This window comes from Narcine bancroftii, chromosome 1 (genome assembly GCF_036971445.1).
Source record: "Narcine bancroftii isolate sNarBan1 chromosome 1, sNarBan1.hap1, whole genome shotgun sequence".
In the NCBI taxonomy this organism is placed as follows: domain Eukaryota; kingdom Metazoa; phylum Chordata; class Chondrichthyes; order Torpediniformes; family Narcinidae; genus Narcine; species Narcine bancroftii.
In genome coordinates, this window is record NC_091469.1 from 268264798 (window position 1) to 268290784 (window position 25987).

At 41.6% G+C, this 25987-nt stretch overlaps 1 protein-coding gene across 9 annotated transcripts in view; it reads right to left on the bottom strand.

The window, feature by feature from the left end:
* The window catches only part of pik3c2a (phosphatidylinositol-4-phosphate 3-kinase, catalytic subunit type 2 alpha), a 161849-nt gene that overhangs the window by 66691 nt on the left and 69171 nt on the right, over positions 1-25987 (bottom strand). For all 9 annotated transcript variants that reach the window (XM_069898227.1, XM_069898189.1, XM_069898184.1 and 6 more), the window contains 4 exons: positions 24191-24243; positions 13233-14450; positions 11054-11154; positions 9177-9334 (listed from right to left, as the gene is read on the bottom strand). In XM_069898227.1, the coding sequence (XP_069754328.1) occupies positions 9177-9334; positions 11054-11154; positions 13233-14369 (1396 nt within the window). In that variant the 5' untranslated portion in view covers positions 14370-14450; positions 24191-24243. The remainder of the gene's footprint in view (positions 1-9176; positions 9335-11053; positions 11155-13232; positions 14451-24190; positions 24244-25987) is intronic.

Below are 25987 nucleotides of genomic sequence, written 5' to 3' on the forward strand. Positions count from 1 at the left end.
GAAAAATCATCTGAGTGAACCTCCTTTGAACCCTCTCCAAAGTCAGCACATTTTCTTAAATAAGGTGCCCGAATTTGCTCACAATATTCCAAGTGAGGTCTCACCAGTGCCTTATAAAGCCTCAACATCACATCCTTGCTCTTCTATTCTATTCCTCTTGAAATGAATGCCAGCATTGCATTTACCTTCTTCACCAGTGATTGCACATGCAAGCTTACCTTCAGGCTATCCTGCATGATGGCTCAAGGTCCTGTTGCATCTGGATATTTTTTTTCAATCTTCTCCCCATATTTTTAATAGTCTACTGTTTTTTTTTTAAACTGAAGTGCGTAACCATATATTTTCAGACATTATACAGAATTTAATTTGCCACTTCTCTGTCCATTCACCTAATCTTCTCCTAATTCTCCAAAGTCCTTCTAAGGCCTCCAAGTTTAAGATTTATTGTCAGAGTACATACATGGCATCACGTAAAACCCGGAGATTCCTTTTCCTGCAGGCGAGGCAGAATTACCACTAATTCGTAGTCCAAAAAAATAAACTGTGCACAACGTACACATGTAAACAAAGAAATGTAAACAAAATGACTGCAACACAGAGAATAGAGAAAAAAAAATCAATAAGGTGCAAAAGTAAGATCCCTCCTGATTGACGTTGTTGTTGAGGAATCTGATGGAGGAGGGATAACAGCTGTTCCTAAACCTGGTGGTGCAAGGCTTGTGGACCTACATTTCTTTCCTAATGATAGCAGCAAGAACAGAACTTGTGCTGGGTGATGCGAATCTATTATGATTGTTGCTGCTCTTCAACAGCAGCATTCCCTGTAGACGTTCTTGAGGGTGGGGAGGGTTTTGCCTGTGCAGCCTGGGCTGTGTCAACTACTTTTATGGAGGATATCATGTTCAGGGTATTGGTGTCCCCATACTAGACTGTGATGCAGCGTGTCAGCACACCTCTGTAGAAATTTGCCAGGATTTCTAACGTCATACCAAACTTATGCAAACTCTTGAGGAAGTTGAGGCACTGACGTGCTTTATTCGTGATGTCATTAGTGTGTTGGGTCGAGGAAAGATGGTTCAAGATAGTGACTTCCAAGAACTTAAATGTGCTCACACTCTCCACCTCTGATCCCCCAATGGTCACTGGATTGTTTACTCGTTTTTCCCTTAAGTCAACAATTAGATCCTTGGTTTTGGTGACTGAGTGCACGGTAGTTGTTGGTGCACCATTCAGCCAAATTTTCAATATCCTTACTGTTTTTTTTATATTTAAACCATCAACTACTGTGGTCTTGTCAGGAAATTTGTAGATGGTATTCTTGTTGTACTGAACCACACAGACATAGGTGAAAAATGAGTAAAGCAAGGGACTAAGAACGCAGCCCTATGCTGCTCCAAAACTGATGGAGATTGTGGAGATGGTCTTACTAATCTTTACAGATTGTGGTCTGAAGGTAAGGAAATCCAGGATCTAATTACACTACCTGCTCCACCTCCCTGAGCATGATCTGCTATTTTGCATTAGTGATTCTGGCACTGCAGATAGGATTTCAAAGAGGCTAATGTCATGCAGTTAGTCAAGTTCCATGCCAAACATCTTAAGAATGAGGACATAGCAAGGCTCAATTCAAAAGCCTTCAATAAATAGAACTGCAACAAAGTGTTGCTATATCATTAAAAATATCTGACAACTCAGGAGGTTTTCAGAGACCAGGAGCTTAAACAGGGTGGATATCCAGCAACTCCCCCCCCACCAACACCCCCCCCCCCCCCTTCAGAGGACATCTGGTTAAGGTGAGTGGAGGAAAGTTTAGGGGAGATGCCAGAGATAAATATTTTGACATCCACATTGGTGGGTGCTTGGGATGTATTGCCACCAGAGCAGTGGGGGACAGGGGAGAAAGAGGAGGTTGGAACAAAAGGTACATTCAATGAATAGCCACATAGATGTAAGAAAAATACAGGGTTATGGGTGGGAGGTAGGGAAAAAATGGACTGTAGGCAGGTTTACATAGGTTGGCACAACACTGTGGGCCAAAAGGGCCGGTACTGTGCTGTAGTGTTCTATATTCTACTTACTGACAAAGTAATGAAGGTTTCTTGGTGACCCAATGGCATGCCACTCCAACAACATGGCTCATAAAGAAAAGCTTATTACTGAGAGGATTAGGTTTACAGCGGTATGGTGCAGAACAAAGTGAAAAATTATGATAACATTTCAATTATATAAATACAAGATTTAGAAAAATTAGTGCAAAGAGAAAACTGAAGTAGTATCCATGGGTTCATTGTCCATTCAAAACTCTGATTGTAGAGGGGAAGAGGCTATTTTTGTATCATTGAGTTTGTCTTTTCAAGCTCCTCCCTGAAGAAAGCAATGAGAAAGGGTATGACCTGGGTGGTGAGGTCGTTGATAATGCTGCAAGGTACTGCCTCTTAAAAGATGTCATTAATGTAGGGAAGACCAATGCTCATGATGGTGCTGGCCGAGCCTATTCCTGCCCTGTGCATTGCATGCACCTCCATAGCAGAGAGTGATGCAAACATTGAGAAGAACTCCACACTATGTGAGAGAAAGCAGTCGATGCAAGACATTTCATTCAAAGATTCACGCAAGAACCCAGCAGTCTTGCAGGATCCTTGGACCTCCATTGAATGAAATAAGTAAAAATGATGGAAAGACCAGAATTTTATCAGCCACTGCAGAAACTTCATAATGGCATTTTGGATGTCAAGATGAAAATGGGTGACCTTCCACCTACATCTCCAACCCCCTCCTCCACCTAATTCTCCATTACATCATTTCCACCATTCTTCTGCAGCAGGACACCCAACCTACTTTTCCAAAGTAAAATTAGATGAAGATCAAACTCAAATGGTACTGCTCAAGTGTGGTGATGATGCAAAAGCAACCCCACTCTTATTTTGCTTCATCAAATGGGAAAAAAAAAATCACAATAATCATCGTAAAAGGCAGATCATAATCTCCTTTAAGATATTCATTCTCAAGTAAGTCATTTACCTCAAATTTCTATAGTGCATTTATGGTGAAGAGTGGCTTGGAAATGTAACAACAATTTTGTGAGCTGCTCCTGGCAAATCCTTTACTTACATGCATTCACCACCTGCTGTATTAAAGCTTAAATTGACTTTCCTGGATGGCACGCAAATTAAAAGTTTCTCCACTGTATTTCAGTACATGTGTCAATGAACAATTAATTCAATAACAAGAACCCATTGTACATTGTTTCATCAATAATGTCTAATGTTGTCATTAGACAGGGAAAGAACTCCCATTCTTTCTCAAGTCATTACATTAAAAGAACATTTGGCTGGATCACATCTTTGTGTCTGAAAGAGCAGTATATATCATTGTAAGATCCTGTTTGTTTTTTTTGGAGACCACGACCGATGACTATTTTAACTAAAATCTTTGGGCAGCTTTTAAAAACCTCAAAGTCTCAAACCTCCAGTCAAGCATTAAATCACAATAAATATTTATGCCTCTCCTATTTTTGGCCACTGGCATAAGCATAACATTATCCAAATTGGCAGGCAATACCATATATACTTAACTCCATACATCCACATGAATGACCCAAGTGTCAACATGCTATTATGAATTCAAGCAAATTGCATGCTATATTTTTGTTCAATTATACATCTAGTTTCCATGTACAATATTATGAAGTCCATAAATCAAGCCATAATACTACTTCATGCCTGAGAAAGCAATAAATAAAGCCCCATACTGCTTTTTGAATTCATCAGGATCTAATATTCAAATTATTTCTAGCAAGCCATTTAAAGTCTAAGCATGCTTTGCAGTTATTAATTCTGGTATGTTTGTCAAACAATTTCTGAATAGAAAAAAAATACACAAATGCCTTAAAGTTACTTTATGAAGCAATTAACAGAAAAAAACAAATGTTGTTTCATAGCAACAATGCGTGCATGCAAAAGTTTACAAAGGTTTTGTGCATCCAATGCTGCGGTTTGAAACAATAAAACCTCAAAACGTCATACAATGAATTTGAAGTCAGACGCAAGATGAGAGATGAAAACTGTGACTTGCCTATCTAGCGGTCAAGATTAAATTGCAAGCTGTGAAAATTACAATTACTTTTGACAGCTAATTCCTTTTATTTTTTGTGCTTCTCATTGTACATACATAGTACAGTTCAAAATACATCGACATCACTTCTGTATTTTTTTTCAATTATGAAAACTATGGTAGTTTCACTGAAACATTCCACAATTCAAAAAGAAGGTTGAATGTGCTTGCTAGGAATAGAAATGACAAGCTCTATTAGGAGGTGCAAAGCTAAAAGTCATGAGAAAGTATCTTTCCATGAGGCCAAATTTGTTGCTGCAGCTCCTCCAAAGGAATACAACGGAAAAGGGATTGGTTCGTAAGCTTCTCCGTGGTGTAGTTGCACAAAATGATAAAAGTCCTGATATTGTGTTAAAGTACATCTCTTCTCATTTTCCATGCCATCCAAGTAATTTTCATAAAGACTATGATTTGAATGGAATTCTGAGTCCATAATTACTTCACAGCCATAGTCACTCACAATCAGTAATAAAGCCCACCAAAATTTTTTAAGGATGTTCTGGTTGGCTTGCCTCTAGACTTCAAAGCCATGGCATAAAAATCAGAGTTTTAATCTGTCCTTTCCATCTGGGGATCAAAGCTTGATGGATTGAAGGTTCATTTCATCTATGACTTGCATCAGAAAGGTCAATAAAAAGCTGCTCACAAACCAGGAACAGAGGTTTAAAAAAAAAAGATAATTGAACCATTATTAGTGCGATGCATTATTTGATGTCACTTCTTTGCCATTTCATACTGCTCCTGTTGATCAGTAGTTTTGGCAGTAAACATCAGACTGCATGTGGTACTTTCCAACTATTGGAAGCACACAATTGAAAATTAAATTAATTGGCTGATGTAACAAAAGATAATGGTTAACTTTAGGCACACCATTTGAAGCCAAGACATACCAGCATGCAGATTTCATGACTGTATATGGGCACATGTTGTCATTTGAAAATACTTCTGTAATTGAAAGATTGAGATTTGCCTCAACAGTCACTGAAAAGAGAAGCAAGTTACCCAGTTTCAAAATCCATAGTTGCTATCTCAGTCAGACTGTGGGAATGTATACATTCTCAAATTATGAAAAACATGACTCCAGGATACTTAAAAAGATGGTCCTGCATTATGACAGCAAATTAGATTTCATGCAGATTAGAGAGAAATCCACATTCCCTACCTAAAGTGATTGGAAAATGAAAAAGGTTGGAGAAAACAACGGGCCTCTGTAGCTCCACCGATATTGCAGTTAGTCATAGACGCACTGGCACTTGGGAGAAAATCTGAAAAGTCTCAGCTTAAAAGAAGAACATGCACCTGGAGGACACTGATTGAACTAATGAACTCCAAATCCTTTCAAAGAACTCTCTGATGGTGGTGAGAATTTTACAAATGTTGCTTTTATTTCCAGCATCTTCATTTTTAAAAAAAAATTTTTTGGTTTCCTTCCCAAAGCAAGATCATAGGGCACATGTTGAAACCTTGCTCAGCCGATCAATCACCAGATCACAAGCTAGCTCTTTCCTGTTTGGTCACCTCTGACAAATATCCTTGAGAAGGTGGTGGTGATAGATACTCTCAACATTGAATTGCCACAGCAGAGTTGGCCATGAACAAACTGCTGGTAAATAAGATTAGCAGAGAATATCATCCACGAACTGGTGGGGCAAAAGTCCCGTGACTCTTGTAATTCCATTTAGCGGACTCATTGGCTACCTTAATTAGCTAAGCAACTGGCTGTTAAGTTGACTTGAATTCACTTTTTATTCCAGTTCAAGATTCTTTAAAAGAGTTTTATCACATAGAGTGCCCTCCATAATGTTTGAAACAAAAAAACACACTTTTTTTTCCCCTTTATTTGCCCCTGAGCTCCAGTTTTATATTTGTATTCAAACAGTTCACATGTAATTAAAGTGCACATTCCAGATTTTATTCAAGGTTATTTGTATATGTTATAGTTTGACCATGTAAAAATTACACCATTTTATATACATAGTTTCCCCCATTTCAGGGCACCAGAATATTTGGCTTCACAGGTGTTTGTGAGTACTCAGGTATATTTAATTCCTTTATTGGTGCAGGCATAAGAAAGTTAGGCTTGTTTCTAAGCATTTGATCACCTTTGGAGCCTGTAGTTGCCATTTGTCAATATGAGGACCAAAATTGTGCCAAAGGAAGTCAAAGAAGCTATTATGAGGCTGAAAAACAAAAATAAGACACTAAGAGACATCACCCAAACCCTAGGATTACCAAAATCAACAGTTTAAAGAGCGTACTGGTGAGCTCAGTCATCACAAAGGGACTGGTATTTCAAGGAAGATCTCCACTGTTGATGTCAGAAATATTCTCATCATAATGAAGAAAAATCCCCAAATGCTTCTCTGACAGACCAGAAACATTCTTCAAGAGGTACGTGTGGATGTGCCAATGTTTACAGAAAACTTCCTGAACAGAAATACAGAGGCTACACTGCAAGATGCAAAGATGGTTTGATCTTGAGCAGTTCCTTTATGCCTCCCCACTTTGCTATTGCCATTATTCTGAAACAAGTTAATTTTAGTGTCATCTGTCCACAAGACCTTTTTCAAAATTTCTGCAGGCTCTTTTAAATACTTCTTGGCAAAATGTAATCTGGCCATCCTTTCTGTGGCTAATTAGTGGTTTGCATCTTGCAGTGTAGCCTCTGTTTTGACATAATCGCTGATCCTCATGTTGGTAAAAATGGCAATTGCAGACTTCAAAGGTGATCAAAAGCTTAGAAATAAGCCGAGCTCTCTGTCTGCCCCAATGAAGCAATTAAACATACCCGAGTACTCAAACACCTGTGAAGCCAAATGACTCAAACATTATGGTGCCCTGAAATGGGGGAACTATGTATAAAAAGTGCTGTAATTTCTACAAGGTCAAACAAAAATGTATGCAAACAATCTTGAATAAAATCTGAAATGTACATTTTAATTACATGTGAATTGTTTAATAATAAATTTAAAACTGTGGAGCACAATAAATGAAAAAAAGTGTCTGTCACAACAGTATGGCAGGCACTGTATGTATGGGAAAGGCACTGAGAATACAAAATAAATGTCTTTAGATACTTAAAAACTTTTCAGATTCCTTCTGAATGTACCATTGCCATCTTAAATGCTTTGTCATTTCTGAAAGATAAACATTCTCATTCCAGCCATTCTATTAAACATCGTATTCCTGCTTCTGCTGTCATCCTGTTGTTGAAGCCTATGTGCTTGGAAAAATGCCTGCAAGTTACAAAACAATTTCCACACAAAAAAAAATCCACAAGGAAAAAAAACAAATCCCAGAAATGCTAAATTCCCAATCTGGCTCCCACACCAATTAAAAGGTGCTAAACAAGAACATTAAAGGATAACTAATGAACTAGAATTTTCCTGCCTGCTTTTTTTTGGTAGAAGACAGTGAAGTGAGAGGTCAGTCAAGAGACAGTGGGTATGTATCATCTCATTGTTCATAGTCATTATATAACAATCTGAGTCTTAACATGGATAAAAGAGACGATTGTGAACTTCAGGAAGACCAGGATGATCACCCTCTACCACACACTAATAGCTCAGTAGTGAAGAGAACCATGTTTTTCAGAATCTACTTCAGTGACTTATCCTGGACACAACATCTCCCTACTTGTCAGAAAGGTGCAACAGCAACTTGGTTAGAAGACTGGGGTGGGCAAGGCTATCGGCTACCATTCTATCAAGTTCTATCGAGACAGTCTTGGTTGGCTGCATCACAGTGTAGTCTGGTTACTGTAGAGCATTGGATTGGAGGTCAATCCAAAGGATCAAAAATGCAGCAGAGAGGACTACTGGGGTCTTCCCCCCCCCCACCCCACCCCTCAGTGATGTGATTTATTGGGATCATTGTTTAAAGAGGGCTCTTAAAATCAGTGAGGGACCACTACGCTGGCAACAAAATTCAGCTACTCCCGTCGGGAAAGAGAAACAGAAGTATTGAAGCCAGAACCACCAGGCTGAGGAGCAATTTCTTCACACAGCTGGAAGGGAATAATCAACCCTGAGAGTTTGAGAAACATTTATCCATGTTACACTCTGACATAAAATACAATTGGACCAAAATCTTGGACCTCATTTTTACTGACAGTGGGAATATCACAACACATATTGGAATAGTTTAAGAAAGTCATTACCTTCTTCCTAGTAACTCAATAAATTTCTTAACCATTTCCTCAACTGGATTACACAGTAAGATAGCTGTTCAATTAGACCCAAAATCTCAAAGCAAGTTTACTTCGAAAGAATTTCAAATAACATAGCTAAGTTTCAGAAGAAACAAATATGTTGAAAAGTATAGAAAGGAAGGTGGAAAATATGGTTCAAGTCAACAAAGCATAATTTCCCCATATTATCAGATTTATTTGATCTTTTGAACCAGGACTACAAAAAATATACAAAATCCCTAGCACCAGTGAGCATACTTCATAAGTATTTCCCTGACCATGAAGCATATTTAGATCCCCTAAGATTGTAATATGTGTTTCGTTGGTAAGTTTTCGTTCTCTCTCAATTTTATACAATGTCAGAGTAGTAAAATAGTTATAACCATTAGGTTTCTTTCCACCAGGTTTGCAATGCTCTCCATCCCTATTAGTGACAGGAATACAGAAAAGTGGTTCAGTTGTACATTCTAGCCAAACAACACAATTTAGGCATATTTTATTTGGCTTTTTTCTTCAGGTTACAAATACATTTTCTAACATATTGATTCATCAATGGTTTCCACTTACACTTTAGTTATTTAGCTTTGATTTAAGTTACACCTGACAGAACGAGTCCAAAATTAAAACAAGATTTCATCTACGTTAATCACACAAACAATTGTCATTTGTTCCTCATTTCAAAAGGTGATATTGATTTTCTAATTCCAAAACAGAACATTTGGTTAAAATGTGTGATTGGCAATTTTTAATTTCAAACCCTGATGAGTAATGCAGCATTTATGCACACATTCCTTAAGAAATTGTACAAAATTAATGCACATTTGCTATTGTAACTCTTTGGCCAATCTCTGCTTCAATGTAAATAATAACTTACCATCGCAGGTAAATGTGACTGGTTCTTCAAACTCTTCAATCTCTATGGATACTTTCACACTTGTATTTTCTCCATTCATACCATGGTGAAGCATTATTGGGCTCAAAACATAACCTGGATTGGTGGAGTGGTCAGTAAATGGAAATGTGGATTGTAATCTAAAATGCAGAAGTTGTTATAAATTCAGACAAGTATTTAGATCCAAATGCCTGCCATATCAATTTACAATGCACAACTTTTTACAGTGCTTCCTGTTCATTTCACTGTCCAGTGACAAACTAAATTTAAGTGCACTATCAAAACCTGACTAAAGCATTACATTTAACTGCTCACTAGATTTATTTAGGAATTTATGGAGCCTTCAAATTTTCTAAAATTATTGATAGAAGGTTATTAAACATTATTTCAGAATTCACAGCCACATTTGCAAAGCTTGCACTATTAGAAAAATGCTCTCAGCCACCTCATAATGCTGAAGACTCAGCTAGCAGTCCAGAAACCCCACCTCCCCACCCCCCCAAAATTGGCATGGACTGAGAATCAGCTGACATCCAGAAGATAAATCAAGAATAAATTAGCCATTTTCATCTGGGAGCTGTAACTATTTAGATGCAGCACCGATCAATGCTGGAGCACAACTGCTCACAATCTATATCAATAAATTGGATTAGACATTATAGCAGTCATTTTGATTGTGTATTGAATTAATGAATTAAGTTTACTGTTTTCTGCACAAGTACATAATGTAGAGAAGCAAACAAGTCTCATTTGCTGCAGCTTCCCAGGGACACGAATGTTGTAACACACCAGAGGAAAATAATTCAAAAAGAAATAGGAAAAAGAAAAATAAATATTGAGATGGTCATCATGTAAAAATCTCTCAATTTGTTATTGAGATGAAGTGGATGGCAGCATGGGCAATATGGAAAATTTAGAAAGGCTTCAGAAATAGGTTAGGTGAATTGCAAGGATTGCAAATGGAATATAATACAATAAAATGCAAGGTTGGAAGAAAAATATATACTTTAAAATAATGATTGATAGTAAGGGACCAATATTAATTCGGGGATCCTCGTACATGAATAAATTCATGATGAAGGATGAAAACTCAAAGTCATCTTTCACAGCCACATCTCTTTTCATAGAAAATTCCAAAGCATCCACGTGATTGACATTGAAAACTCCCTTCACTGCATGTTGGTATGGCGGTTCGATGAGCAATTTGGAAGGCAAACAGTATGCTGGCTATGATTGCAAGAGATTTGAGTGCATTACAGACATCTTGGTCCAATGATCGAGCACTCTTAAGGAGACTGCGCTGCAATTGCATCTACTGATCCATTCTTCCTAACCAAGAAAGGAAGGGCAGAAGCATGGATGTTTCCTCTGGTGGGCTGCCCAAAATTGCGAGTCACCCTCTTTAAATAAATTATTGGCTATTCAAGAAAGAGATGAGAAGAATTCTCTTCCAGAGAACTCTGGAGGTTCCATTGCTGAGTACTTTCAAGATAGAGCTCAATTCCTTTAATATCTTGAAATCTGTCAATGTGGGGATTAGTGCCGGAATGTGGCAAATCATTAGTCATGGAATAATTCCATGATGGAGCAAGTGCAAGAGGTCAAATGGTCTACTTCTGTGCTATTCCCAAGATGAGTTTCAGTACTGTACAAATGATGTGGACATCCTTTAAAATCCCACATCCTACAATTTGTGTTCAACTTCTCCTGGAATTTGGAACATATGGAATTGACTGAAAATATTGATGACTGATTGACATGAAGTTCTGAATCTTTTTTTCTGAACACACATTCTGGTTGATTTGAAGAAGGTCCATTTATTAAACAAAGTAGTAAACAAAATATTTAGTCAATCTTACTTAATGACTTCTTGCCAAAAAGCTGCCACCTCCCTATTTTGTGAACCAATTTGTTCAAGAATCTTGTCTCCTGGAATAGCATTGCTGGTCCCATTTTCACCCTGTAATAAAAAAAAGCTTGAAATTAAAGTCTACATTTAGCCTGGTGCACAGCAAGATGTGATGGACTTGTACATAAACTATATGACAGGGAAACATTACAAAAAATGAATTGTTGAATGTGTACCTAAACAAGTTTAATAAATGCAACTAAACTTGGAATTGTTAGTTTTGTTGCTTCATTTTAAAAAAATACAGTAAGAGTTTCTACAAATAAATAAATAATGATGCAAGACGACTTTAACATCCTCAGATACTATGTCTGAACATTTGAAAAATGAGACATAAAAAGGACAAGCACTGCAAATGTAATTCGGGTAGATTGAGACTCTAAACTTCAAATGAAGGTGTAATCGAGCCAATGTATTAATTTGCATTTATCAAGATTTGCAAAATATTCATGTGTAGGCATGGCAATTTCCAAATGTCAAAAGTTATAATGCATACAAGAATAAAACTTTTCTGCTTCCCCCACCCCCTACCCATCTCACCCCAATCCCTCTATTAAAAAAATTACTTTAAAACCTTAAAAGTTTTTGCAATGTTTTCACTCAATTGTAAACTTAACCTTACTCGCAGGTCAAATTGAATTGAAATAGAAATCCAGTTAAAAGCATTTAAATGTAGAACCCTGTACATATCATGCACTCTCCCCAAGCAGGAAAGTGGTATGGCATTCCAACTTGTTATCTTCAGGTTTCCAAACTGAAGAACGTTCGTAAAAGATATTGTTGGGTGGTCATGTGAATGAAAGGGCTTTGCGTCAAACTTCACTGATAAAGTGTGTTCAGAAGAAAACAGAAGTAGACAGATAAGATGTCATTTTCAAGAGCTGTAAGTACATCAGGAGAGACCTCAAAATTGAGGCTATTTTTGCCAAGTGGCTGATAATGTATCCTTTCTGACATGAACAGTTAACCAAAAAAAAACAGTCAGCAAGTTTGAAAAATACCCAGGAGGAAGTAATACCAAACAGGGACCTCATGATGTTCCAATTATGGGAAATTCACAATGCACTTCACGTTACAAGCCACCAAGAAATAACATCCTGATTGAACTGTTTGTTTTACTGGTATCTACTCAAGCGTCATCTAAAAGAAAGGAATAATAAAACATCTGGCTACTGTTCTGGAATGTCAAAAATGCTAATGAGGGAAATTGGACACTCAATCAACAGTGGAAAAGACAAATGCAAAAGCAAATTAGATGCCTGGAACTATTACATTTTTTCCTATGTTTTCCTGAGTAATGCAAAGTTAGTCCGCTGTTTTACAAAAACAGGAAACGTGCTTGTTGAACAAGACCTCCCATTTGTTGAAACATTTCCCGGCTGCAAAGCAAAGTCAGGGAATGCTGGAATTAGTTTTTTTTTCCAATTCTTGCTGCTTCAGACCCACCAGAAGATCACGAGGTGACATTTCGAAGAATGAAAAATATAAGTTTTCATTCCACCCAGACCATAGCTCCCTCATGTAAAGTAAATCTCATTTATTGCACAAAATATCTTCCAGGTCAAACTTATCCTTTGAATACATGGTATCAGATAGCCATAAAGAATTTGCAGGAAGTGTCCAGTGAACCTCATTAAAGCAACAAATGCTCTTACAGTTCAGTGACCTATTTATTCTTCAAGGTATGTCAGCTGGTAACAATAGGGGCAAAACAGACTAGCATTGTCTGCTGTGAAAGCATAGACAGATCTCCTTTATATCAGGGAATTTTTTAAAAATCACTAATATTGGGGGGGGGATGGTGGAGAAAAGAAAAAAAAAATCAGGTTCAGGGAAATTACTGGGGGAATGGGATAGATGGATGACTCTGGCAGCTGGTGGCATGGACAAGATTGTCCAAATAGCCTCATTTAGACAAGGAGAATAAGCCGTAAATGAGAAAAGAAACCCATAAAATAAATTATTTTCTAAATCTGCCAATCCAAATCATCACATAAGCATTCAAAAGTGTTCCCAAACCTGGGAGGAGAGGTGGTGGGGTAGAGTTGGAGGTTGTTAGAGGCACGAGTCAGGAAGTTTGATTATATGTTTACAGATGAAAAAGGTGAAAAATCCAAAAAGAATTATACCTGTAAAGTTTTAGTGTGTGGTTCTTGTGGTCTGTGGGAAACCTGCGAACTTGTGGACCGTAGGTTGAGTGATAAACTACGCATCACCGATCGTCCAGATGTGGATTTTCCAGTTAGCTGCTTGAGTAATACCTCTTCATTCTTGGCGTCAGACAGGCAGCTTTCTGATGGAGTCTGCTTTTGCAGCACTTGTTCCCAAGGATCACCCGCAGCGGCAGCTATATCTGACTTTTCCTTTGCCTCTACTGCACTTTGTGAGAGCTCAACGCTTTCAATCCTTACTTTGCTGAGTGGATCTAGATCCAGCCAATCAAACTTGCTGGCATCGTTCGAGTTTTCACAGTCTGGCAACTTAGGAATCATAGTACTGGCAGATTCCAAATCATTGCTCGATTTGCTATTTTTCAGGTATTCTGAGGTACTAGCAATTTTATCGTATAATTTTGCAAGCTCAGGTGTGACAGCTGAATAAACACGTAGAACTGCTGCAGGATGTCTAGGAGCAACAGGCTGGAGTGGGAAGGGTATGTACGGTTTTGCATGAAGGCCAACGTACATGGGTTCTGAAGGACTATATGAAGACTGACCAAGACAAAAGCCATTGCAGAATGGATCAGGTTGTTTAGGGAATGTCATGGGTGTTGTGTGGTAACCAGTCGTTTGAACTGCAGGCCTCTGTAACCCACCAGTCCACTGACCTGCAGACAATGGTACCCGACTATTAAAGTGACCCGAGAATGATGGGCTCACAAGAGGAGTGTTTGGTAGTGTGTGTGGTCTGGTTATATTTTTAGGGCCAGAGCTTTGGTCCAAGAGCAATTTTTCTAGTTCAGCTGAAGTTAGTTTCTTAATATCCTGGTCAGACAACAAGTCAACAGGTTGTTTTTTTGAGTTCTCTGCTTCTGGAAAGTGAATGAGATCATACTCCTGCTTGGGCTTTGGTGACCTTGAAAAAGCAATGCTGGCAGATTTCTTTGACTGTTCTTCCTTTAGATTCTGAAGTCTTTCCTTCTGCAGCTTCGCCAAGGCCTCTGCCTCCATTTGCAGGGCTTCTTCTTTGCCAACTGCTTGCTTCCCAGAGTGCCCCACTGTTGAGGTCGGCTGCTTGAACCCATTTCTGCTGGATATCTGGGCCATGGTGTCAACTGCTAAGGATTTCCATTCAAAGAAAATCCAAATGTTCAGCTAGGAAATCCTCAGGAGTCAGAGGTTAAAGTCCTAAAAGGAAGTTACAAAGCAAATAATTAGGAATGTGATCCACCCACACTGTTCCTTATCGTACTATACTTGCAGGAATTTCAATTTAATAAGAGCTTCCCTGCAAATTGGTTTTACTTCATTGAGAGCAATCTTACATCATTGTCACCTGTGTGATTGGACTTTTGCTCTCTCAATGTAAACGTGGATGAAACAGATATTTTTTTGATATATCTATTATGCCTGTTGCAGGGCACCAAGGTTTGAACACTGGCAAACTGTCTGATTTAGAAATCAGGTTGGCAACAATTAGAACCAACTACCCAAAGCACTTTACCAGAAACCAGGTCCATTTTTAAACTAATTGGTTTTGTTTAAAAACTATGTGCTAACATAGATTCAAAATGACAAAGGAAATTGAAGGTGTAATTTCAAAAACATTTCCTGAAAGTAGACCCACGTGCAAGTGGGGAAAAAAAAACAAAGCCTTTTGTCCATAATGTCTCATTCAAGACTTGCTTAAACTTTGAACAAGAGTAAATACAGTCATCAGGAATATAACCAGGAAACCAAAAAGAACATTGTAATGCAAGGTGGTACTCAGTACCTTACCACTTTGAAGATGAGGTGTGCTAGGATACAATACAGCATTCCCAATGAGCAGATCTGTCATAGTGAGCCCACAGCAGAGAGAGCAAAGCCTGATTAACTAAATTGTCTGCAATGGATACAACTGCAAGGTTTGGTTATGCTGATGGCAGAATAGTAAAATTAATGGTCTGCATTACATCTTTCTGTGGACCTGCTCACTGCTGTTAATCTCTGCCCATTGCATTGTGGATGCACAGTTGCTGGCTTATCTCCTGCTCTGCCATCATGCTTATGTGCAAAGAGGAGGAAGGAATCTTCATTAAGATGAATAATTTTTTTTCGTTCAACTGTACAGGAAATAAAATTGAACCCAAGTTTTCAGTTTTAACAAACCAATTTATTCCACAGATTTAAGGCAGTGAATAGCAGGGAGCAGTCAAAGCTGATCAAAGTAATGTTAGGACTTTTTTTTTCAGTTCCACCACCTGAGATGCTCACTGCTTCTCTAGAAAGTGCAGTGAAGAAGCATACAGCAAGATTCAATCAGTGGGCATCGCAACAGGCAAGTAGAGTTGCAGGATTAGAAGAGAGAAGGTTGACAGCGGATTGGATCAAGCACGTAATGCAGCCCAATGACATATGTTGTAAAATATTCTTGTGAGACAGCGAGTTTGGCAGACTGTTCCAACTTTTCCATTGCAAACTTGTATCTATTTTGCTTCAATTTAGCATAAATACACTGTCATATCACATGTATGTATGTGATGTATATAATATAAAATCAAATTTTCCCTGGCACCTTCTGAGTTGGTTGGGAATTGGATCCCTGGCTTTGTTGTCAGCTCTCAATTTAAACCTTCTTTAATATACTAACTCACATACTATTGATTTGCAAGTCGTCATCAGATGGTTGGTTCTACATTCATTTCTGGAATAAATGTGTCATTATATTTTTATCCGATAGCTATTTTTGTTTTACATCATTTGCTGCAATTCTTTAATTGCTACAAATCACCACCATATTGTAACAAATAATCTAACTTGTATTCCCTCAGAAATATCTCACTTTCATTACTTGTGAACTGGTCTTAGTGCTGTGCTTTATTGTTTGAACTGCAAGTCTTCCCAAAATTTTACCACTATGCCTTGATTTCATCTGCTGACTTTCCACTCTCTCCTCTGTTGTTTATACATTAAACTCAAGTATGTTGGAAGTCCAATCACCAATAGGTCTGCAGATGCGCATCCTTTAGAGGAATATGGTGGTATCCAACACTTGATCAGGATGCAATCAAAACAAATGATTCAGTTACACTTGAACCTTTGAAAACTCTACTTTTCAACACCTTGAGGTTACATGCAGAATATTTGGCTGGAAATTAAGTGCATTTGAAACACTGAGCCTCAAGAAGCATTCACAAAAATGTGGTCTGGTTCATTGCCCAGCGCCACTCCACAAGTATGCTATGAGATCATACAATGTTGATCTTCAAGCTGTTTGAGCAGCTAGTGCAATGGTGGAAGCATTATCACCAAGTCTGCAAAGAATTAGGATGTGGACACAAATTGTTTCAAAAAGCAGTCACCGCATTTTCTGGTCTCTGATTTTATAATGGCTTTGACAGACTGTAAACCTTTGCCATTCAATGTCATGAAAATTAGATAACTTCTGTTTGAAGAAATGCACATTTAATTATTTTGGGTGTGTTACAGGCCCAGAGGATCCCAAAACCCAGCAGCAAATTAAATTCACCAAGACAAATAGTTACTTAAATAAAAGTTGCTTTTAATTATCTTTAAACATGAAAACAGGATCAAACTCCAACTTATTACTATAAACTTAACCCCCTTCTAATTCTAAGTGCAGGTGTATGTAATGTGTGTGGCAAGTTCAGAAAAGTTCTTTGATTCAGTCCAATCTCACTTCTCACCCCTCCAAGTTCACCAATATCAGGCAATACTTATACTGTGCACAGAATTTAACATTTATGAAGTTCACCAAGCTTTGGTGCTTGAAAGGTAAATGGTTACCACTCTGGAAGGTTCTTGTCAGTTTTCAAAAGAGAGATTTGTTGCTCATTGGACACAAACTGATTCCTTCTGATCAGCCACTTAAGTGTCTTGCTGAAGAAACTTGCCCCATCAGGGTTTTCCAGATGATAACCTCTTTCTTTCAGGTCACCAAGAGTTCCTTTTTGTTTCCCTTATTTCAAGTCACCCATCTCCTCTTATATAGACCACAAGAGCTTTGAACAGGCTGAACAAAGAACTTACAACCAGTCTTCAAAATGGGGTTTTCCCACAAGCTTGCCAGCTTGTCCTGTTCCAGTCCCAGGTGCTGCTGCTGCTGAACTGTAGAACTGAATTCTCTCTCACTCACACTGAGAAAACCACTCTGCACTCAGACGGACTGTGGCACCAGACCCAATCTTAGAATCCGTTCATCTGTTGCTTTCCAAAACAATGATTTATTACTCCACAGGATACCCAATTAACACCTATTTGTGAAGTCCTTCTAGGCATTCTTCTAAGTTTTTGCAAAGGCACCCAGAATCTGGACTGTCTGGCTTGAGCAGAGCTCTGGCATTTTAAATGAGATCTGTTTTGAAGTGTTTATATTTATTTGTGACCTACACGATATTAAAAAAAATCCCACAATTTATCTCCTTTAAAACATACTATATAAAATATAACAGGTGGTGGTCATTTGAGATGCTTCAAAATGAAAACAATTGCCTCCTTCACTTACAGTGGTTACAAGTTTTGGTTGGATAATTAATAGCTTTGACTTGCAGAGGCTCAACCTTTGTGAAACTGAAATTTGATTTGCTAAAAATGATGATGACACGCAAAGGTTTGCAGACACAGTGATTGAAGTAAAAGCACAATGCTGAGGAAACTTCCATTTGGTATGATACTTTTTTATTGCAAAAGAGAATAAACCTTTCTGCATATTTCCAATGTGGTAGCAAATTCAGGCCACGAATTCAATTTGCTCATCATTGACTAGTTATGGATCACTTATAGTTGTCAACTTATTAATCGTCTTGACAGCTTCGATACTACCAAAGTTAGGGTTGTCAAACTGTGTTATTTTTAAAACTTTCTCTTCATTCTTCAACTCATCCAATATAACTTTCACTTGACAAGTGAATACAGCACTAGATTACAATATACAAGCATGGCATGATATACTGGTACAGTACATCTTGTGATGCAGCCACGGCAATATACTAATTCTTGAAGACATATTCATACTCAAGGAATAACATCTCTAATGTGATTCATGTTCTTCAACACTGAACACTTCTAAGTGATCATTAGTTCCTTTGGTCATTGCTCGTCTCATAACTATCACTACATTACAGATAGATTCAAGATTCCATGGTGTTCATTTGCACAAAACTTGCAAAAGTTTGCTATGTAACTCATAACTAACTACACTGAAATTGTGGTTGCATCTATGCATAAATGGAGCAATCTGTGCGATGTTAATCAATGTTACTGCTGATTTGTTCCCACCTTTGGTGTTTGCAGCACAGATGCAATACTAGTTTTAACCTTATTCAGTTTAATTTCATGTGATTATTTTTTATTTGAAGAATCTCCTCTGACATTTTTGGTTCTTTCAATTTACATAATCTTTTTCTTGCGGTATTAGGGCATGGGAGGGAAGGGAGAAGGATTGGTTGGTGGGGGGGGGGGGCGGGAAATGAACTCTAAATGTAATATATCTTTGTTGAGAAAGATTGCATTGTTTGGATTTGTGCAAGTCTTAGAAAATTAAAAGTAAAGTAATTTTAAAAAAATCTCCTCTGAGGCAATTGCATAGGTTACCATATTTGGTTCAGTAGTGATGGGGTTGGATTTACATGCCCTTGTTGTGCGACTTTTCTGAAATCAGATTCTGGACTGTTCCAGGGCACCAGTAACGGGGAGAATACCTCCTTTAAGAAGAAGCAGAGGAGACAACCCCAAGATCAGTAACCATGTTGGCAGACCAGCGAGGGACTCTGTGATTGAAGGACATACACAGGTGGCGAATTGTTGGCGACTTGTGGGCAAGGAACTCACAAAGGCTGTGGGCTACTGGAGACTAGCTCACAAGAACAAGGTATGAAAACCGGGATGCAAGAAGAAGCTGAGGGCAAGGACCCTGGGGGTTGAAGGCTTCATTGTGTTGGAGATCTGGGATCAGGTTGCCGATGGTTTGAACTAAAGTATTGTGCAGCTGCAGTGGCTGCAAGAGCACTGGAGATCAATCCACAGACACTCGGTGATTCTGGAGGTGGACTCTTCTTGCTTCTCTTTCTCGAAAGGGTGCTGGGCAATGCCAATGCCCATTGCAAATATTTGTCTGCCTTTTGAGAGGGTAAAGGCAATTTCATGTAATATTACATTAAAATAAATAACATCTGATTTGCCACCTAGAAAGGAATGAGAGTGTAGAATCTGACTGCTATTGCATTACAGGTACACTATCCTTTATCGGGACATCTAAAATCCAGTGGAGGTTGGAGGGTGGGGGGGGAGAGAGACGGCAGGGCGAGTAGGAGAGGAAGAGAGACGGCAGGGCGAGTGGGAGAGGAAGAGAGACGGCAGGGCGAGTGGGAGAGGAAGAGAGACGGCAGGGCGAGTGGGAGAGGAAGAGAGACGGCAGGGCGAGTGGGAGAGGAAGAGAGACGGCAGGGCGAGTGGGAGAGGAAGAGAGACGGCAGGGCGAGTGGGAGAGGAAGAGAGACGGCAGGGCGAGTGGGAGAGGAAGAGAGACGGCAGGGCGAGTGGGAGAGGAAGAGAGACGGCAGGGCGAGTGGGAGAGGAAGAGAGACGGCAGGGCGAGTGGGAGAGGAAGAGAGACGGCAGGGCGAGTGGGAGAGGAAGAGAGACGGCAGGGCGAGTGGGAGAGGAAGAGAGACGGCAGGGCGAGTGGGAGAGGAAGAGAGACGGCAGGGCGAGTGGGAGAGGAAGAGAGACGGCAAGGCGAGTGGGAGAGGAAGAGAGACGGCAGGGCGAGTGGGAGAGGAAGAGAGACGGCAGGGCGAGTGGGAGAGGAAGAGAGACGGCAGGGCGAGTGGGAGAGGAAGAGAGACGGCAGGGCGAGTGGGAGAGGAAAGGGAGAGAGACGGCAGGGCGAGTGGGAGAGAAAAGGGAGAGAGACGGTAGGGCGACTGGGGGGGGAGAAGGAGAGACGGTAGGGCGACTGGGGGGGGAGAAGGAGAGACGGTAGGGCGAGTGGGGGGGAGAAGGAGAGACGGTAGGGCGAGTGGGGGGGAGAAGGAGAGACGGCAGGGGAGGTGGGAGAGGAAGAGAGAAGGCAGCGCAACGCGGGGGGGGCGCGACACCGGCAGCGCAACGCGGGGGGGGCGCGACACCGGCAGCGCAACGCGGGGGGGGGCGCGACACCGGCAGCGCAACGCGGGGGGGCGCGACACCGGCAGCGCAACGCGGGGGGGGCGCGACACCGGCAGCGCAACGCGGGGGGGCGCGACACCGGCAGCGCAACGCGGGGGGGCGCGACACCGGCAGCGCAACGCGGGGGGACGCGACACCGGCAGCGCAACGCGGGGGGGCGCGACACCGGCAGCGCAACGCGGGGGGGCGCGACACCGGCAGCGCAACGCGGGGGGGGCGCGACACCGGCAGCGCAACGCGGGGGGGCGCGACACCGGCAGCGCAACGCGGGGGGGCGCGACACCGGCAGCGCAACGCGGGGGGGCGCGACACCGGCAGCGCAACGCGGGGGGGGCGCGACACCGGCAGCGCAACGCGGGGGGCGCGACACCGGCAGCGCAACGCGGGGGGGCGCGACACCGGCAGCGCAACGCGGGGGGGCGCGACACCGGCAGCGCAAGGCGGGGGGGGCGCGACACCGGCTGCGCAAGGCGGGGGGGGCGCGACACCGGCAGCGCAAGGCGGGGGGGCGCGACACCGGCAGCGCAAGGCGGGGGGGCGCGACACCGGCAGCGCAAGGCGGGGGGCGCGACACCGGCAGCGCAAGGCGGGGGGGCGCGACACCGGCAGCGCAAGGCGGGGGGGCGCGACAACCGGCAGCGCAAGGCGGGGGGGGCGCGACACCGGCAGCGCAAGGCGGGGGGGCGCGACACCGGCAGCGCAAGGCGGGGGGGCGCGACACCGGCAGCGCAAGGCGGGGGGGGCGCGACACCGGCAGCGCAAGGCGGGGGGGCGCGACACCGGCAGCGCAAGGCGGGGGGGCGCGACACCGGCAGCGCAAGGCGGGGGGGGCGCGACACCGGCAGCGCAACGCGGGGGGAGGGGGGCGCGACACCGGCAGAGCAACGCGGGGGGGGCGCGACACCGGCAGCGCAACGCGGGGGGGCGCGACACCGGCAGCGCAACGCGGGGGGCGCGACACCGGCAGCGCAACGCGGGGGGCGCGGACACCGGCAGCGCAACTCGGGGGGCGCGACACCGGCAGCGCAACGCGGGGGGGGCGCGACACCGGCAGCGCAACGCGGGGGGCGCGACACCGGCAGCGCAACGCGGGGGGGCGCGACACCGGCAGCGCAACGCGGGGGGGCCGCGACACCGGCAGCGCAACGCGGGGGGGCCGCGACACCGGCAGCGCAACGCGGGGGGGCCGCGACACCGGCAGCGCAACGCGGGGGGGCCGCGACACCGGCAGCGCAACGCGGGGGGGCCGCGACACCGGCAGCGCAACGCGGGGGGGGCCGCGACACCGGCAGCGCAACGCGGGGGGGCCGCGACACCGGCAGCGCAACGCAGGCAGGATGGATACGGCTGCATAATTCAGGTGGGTTTAAATCTGGCTTTCAGAAATCCGGAAAAATCAGAAATTCAGAACACACTGTCCCTCAAGGGTTCCGGATAAAGGATCGTGTACCTGTATCAGCAAGAATTCATGCCACATGAACTGCAAAGCTAATTTCCAAAAAGGAACAATGTTGACTATAAATTACAATCAATTTTTGGATCAGTGCTGTATAAAGTTCAAATTCAGATTTATTTTCAGCCTACATACATGACATCACCTACAACCCTGAGATTTATTTTTCCTGTGGGCCAGGCAGTAAGAGTTGCTAGTACTTGACAATTCCATTTATTTTATAAGTTTGTAACTTGGTTTAAATGCAAATTCTTTTCATGCTGAACAACTTAGAATGAATTGATTCAATTAAGTCACACTCAGATCTTGGCTGGTTCAAGATGCAATGCACCGTTACTTGCACCAAAATTTTAGCAGTTATTTGAAATGGCTATGAGCTGAAGTGATAATCAATTTCAGAACTTTTTTTCTAGCAAGACAACTCTTTTGACTTTTCACAGGGCTACAAGATTAGCAACCATGACAGACCTCAGACCCATAGTCCATCTCAGTGAGCAAAATAGCCTTTATGTATTCCTTTATGACACTACATTGTAGATCTGAAGCTCCCATGGACTTGATTTTCCAAATACAAACATTCCCAAAGATTGCACAATTTCTTGTTTCAATTTTCATCTGAACAAGGACAATGCTGCATTTATTCATTTCTGCACACTGTTGTTTATCCATGTTCAATTGTTTTCCAATAGTACAACAGAGTGTAGCTGCCCAAAAGGCAAGTTTACTGACTATTTGTCAATCCAGATGTTTTCTTGAAATGTGTCGTTTTGCTCAACATCAAATTGGAACCTTGAGGTCCAGCTGTGCCACATTGCTTTGTTTCACTTCTCATTATCAACTGCAGACCACTCCAAGGTTGAGTTGATACACTAATTAATCTAATGAGAACTGCTGAAAATAACTCGAGCAAACTGAGCTCTTCAAAACATGTGCCAATTCTTTTATTACATCGAAACAACTAAGGTATGCGTACAATTACAATTAATGTACACATGTACAATTAATCAAATATTTAACCTGTTTACCCTACAAACTGCTCGTGGCCATATTGGTAGAAGTAGAAACCATGTTTTCTCGTTACATTTGGACATCCTACATTGTGTTGTGTAACAGTATAATTCGCTCACTGGAACAGATTTTGAAAAGAACAAGCAGATCATAACCAATGCAGGCCGGTAGTGCTGTGGGACAAGATCAATAAAATTGTAACCTGCAACCTCTAGAATGGAATATCCCTCACTCCACTTCTACCTCAAGTGAGACGACTTAACCTGGTTTAGAGGATACAGATAGCCTGCTGGAAACAACAAAGACTACCCAGTGAGGACATTACAGGTATAAATAGCTATGACAAAATGCTCAAAACTCAGTTTGATCACGGTTATTAACCTTCTGACTTGGTTTTTTTTAACCATGTAGCTTTCTTAAAAACAAATTTGAAATCCAAAAGTTCGATTTTTGCAATAGATAACGTGCAAAACTTAGATTTTTTTGTTGCTTTTTGGTGCGTGACAATAAACAGACTAAACAGCATGCTAAATAGAGCCAAGTAATCCACATTTAATGTATCATATTCATACTTTAATGATTTCTATGATTGTAAGGATGTGATATCCCAATGAACAGCCCATGATAACAGGGTCCAGCAAGCAAACTGATAAGGCCTTAAGTGCTTTCAGTAATCTTCAGCCTGAAGCACTAGTTCACACACATGGTCCCCTCCCAAGGGGCCAGGATGCAGCAGGCCAATGATATTGGCTCCAAGTGATAAATGACTGGTCATAGCTCTTGTGTTCTACAAACAGATGAGTCCATAACAAATTAAATAAAAATGCAATATCCTCAAAGCCATGACAAAGAATCACTTTAACAGAGTATTTGGATGAGAGAGATTTGATGGAACAGCTTACATCTCCTGGTGTTTGGAATGAAACGTACATTAAAAGCATTTGCCAGGCTCATTTGTTTGATCTTCAAGTTTCATTCAGAACTTCTTCACTCAATGGGTTGTAAATCTTTAACTTTCAACCCTGGGAGTTGGACAGATTGGTTTTGGACACCGATGAAATGAAAATGTATAGAAATGGGGCAGAAAAATGAGGGCGAATTAGCCCAGGCTACAGGCCTATCATTTACAACTGTATTGATGCATTCACACAAGGATAATGAAATGACAGTTGTCACAAAAAGTGCAAGAGATAAGAGCCCAAAAATGGAAAAGAGAATTTAACTTTTTTTTAAAAACACATGGTCCGCTTGCATGCACATTTCTTGGGCAATCTGTTTTCAACTTAAAATTCCTTGCCTTTATTATAATTCCAAAGTATTCCTCTGTTGCAGTTCAATTGAATGGTCCATCTGAAAGCAAAAATGATATGTTAACATATCGCTACAATAACAAAATCAACAGTAAGTCAATCTTATTATCTGATAATACTCTGCAAATTATTGCATTACATTTAAATAGTTTAACAAATTAGCTGGTATGATCTTTACCCAAAAGTCCTGGTTCAGAAACTGGGGTTGGGGGGGGTAGGGGGTAAGAGAAAGAGGGGGGAGAAACTGTTTAGCTCTGACATACCCAACCTTTTTCCATTAAAAAAACATCTTAAATACATCTTCATCTCTTCAAATTTCACCAATCACCTCAAAAGCCTTGGTCACAAACACCAAAAAGCAGCTGATTGTGGCAATAATTGTGGCAATCCTCCAACACCCAAGCACAGCTGGCAAACTATCAAAGAGCATTAATTTTGCATGTTTGTAAATTTTCCTTTCAATTTTGTTATGATGTCCCAGATAAGCCTCATCGAACAAGACCCATCTCATACTCCTTTGACCCCATTCTGCTTAAAATCAACAATGAAAAGTCCCTCCTAACAACATTGTTAGCTAGTTGCAGGTGGGTACAGTCAATTGCCCTCTCCCCTCAGGTACTAATCCTTCAACATTAGCCTGGTCATCAAGATCCATCCCTGAACATTGATCATCCATCATGTCCTTCAGCCTACCTAGGCTATGCTGACCAATGTTGATTTCTGGTTCAATCCCTTTCACCCCTCTTATCCATAAATCCACTCACATGCATTTTAAACATTGTTATTGTTCCACTTCTGGCAGCTCATTCATAATAAAGACCACCTGGTGAGTGAAAATAACTCCTCCTAATCTTTCCTCTCTCACATAAACCCATGTTCTGTTGCTCTAGATTCATCTACCTTGGAAAAGACAATCTGGTCTTTCTCCGACCTCCTCATGATTTATAATCCTCCAAAATCACCCCTCAGCCTCCTTCACTCCAATTAGCAAGACCATATTTTGCCCCTGTCAATATTCAGAAGTTTAAATCTCCCAGAAATATTACCCTTTTATTCTTACAGATATCTGCAATTTCCCTGCACCTGCTCATCAAATTCCCCACAGCTATTTTAAGTTCCACCCAGATAGCTTCGCTAGATCTCCCAAGAATATCCTCTCTCAGCACCATTGTTTTTCCTCATCAACAATACAACTCGCACCCTCCTCTATCATACCTGTAGCATTTGTATCCAGGAACAATCAGTTGCCAGACTTGCTCTTCTGTCAACCATATTTCTGTTCTGCCTGAGCCAATTCACACCTCAGGTTTGTCTGCATTGCCTGCTGGACCTCTTATATTGAAAGAAGTGGAACCACAGGTCTTTCCTTTCAGTTTGCTGCACTTCTGCCTATCCTGTCACCGCACTTGCTCTCTAAGAGGACATTAGACCCCAACTTCTCTTCTGCTTCATCTCTACAGAGACCCAGCCCATCTAGTTTAAACTTTCCTAGAAACACCTGCAAATACATCTGCCAAATTATTGGTTGCCCTCCAGTTTAGATGCAACCTATTCCTCTTGTACCAGTCACCTCTTCTCCAGAAGAGATCCCAATGATCTGAGAACCCAACATGCTATCTCATGCACCAGCTTCTCAGCCCTGCATTTAACTGGCCTATCTTTCTATTCCTAACCTGACAAGTTCTTGTCTTCAGTATTCCAGATATTACTACCCTTCAGGTCCTTCTTTTCATCTCCTTCCTAGCTCATTCAAGTCATTCCACCCATATTGATGCCAATGTAAG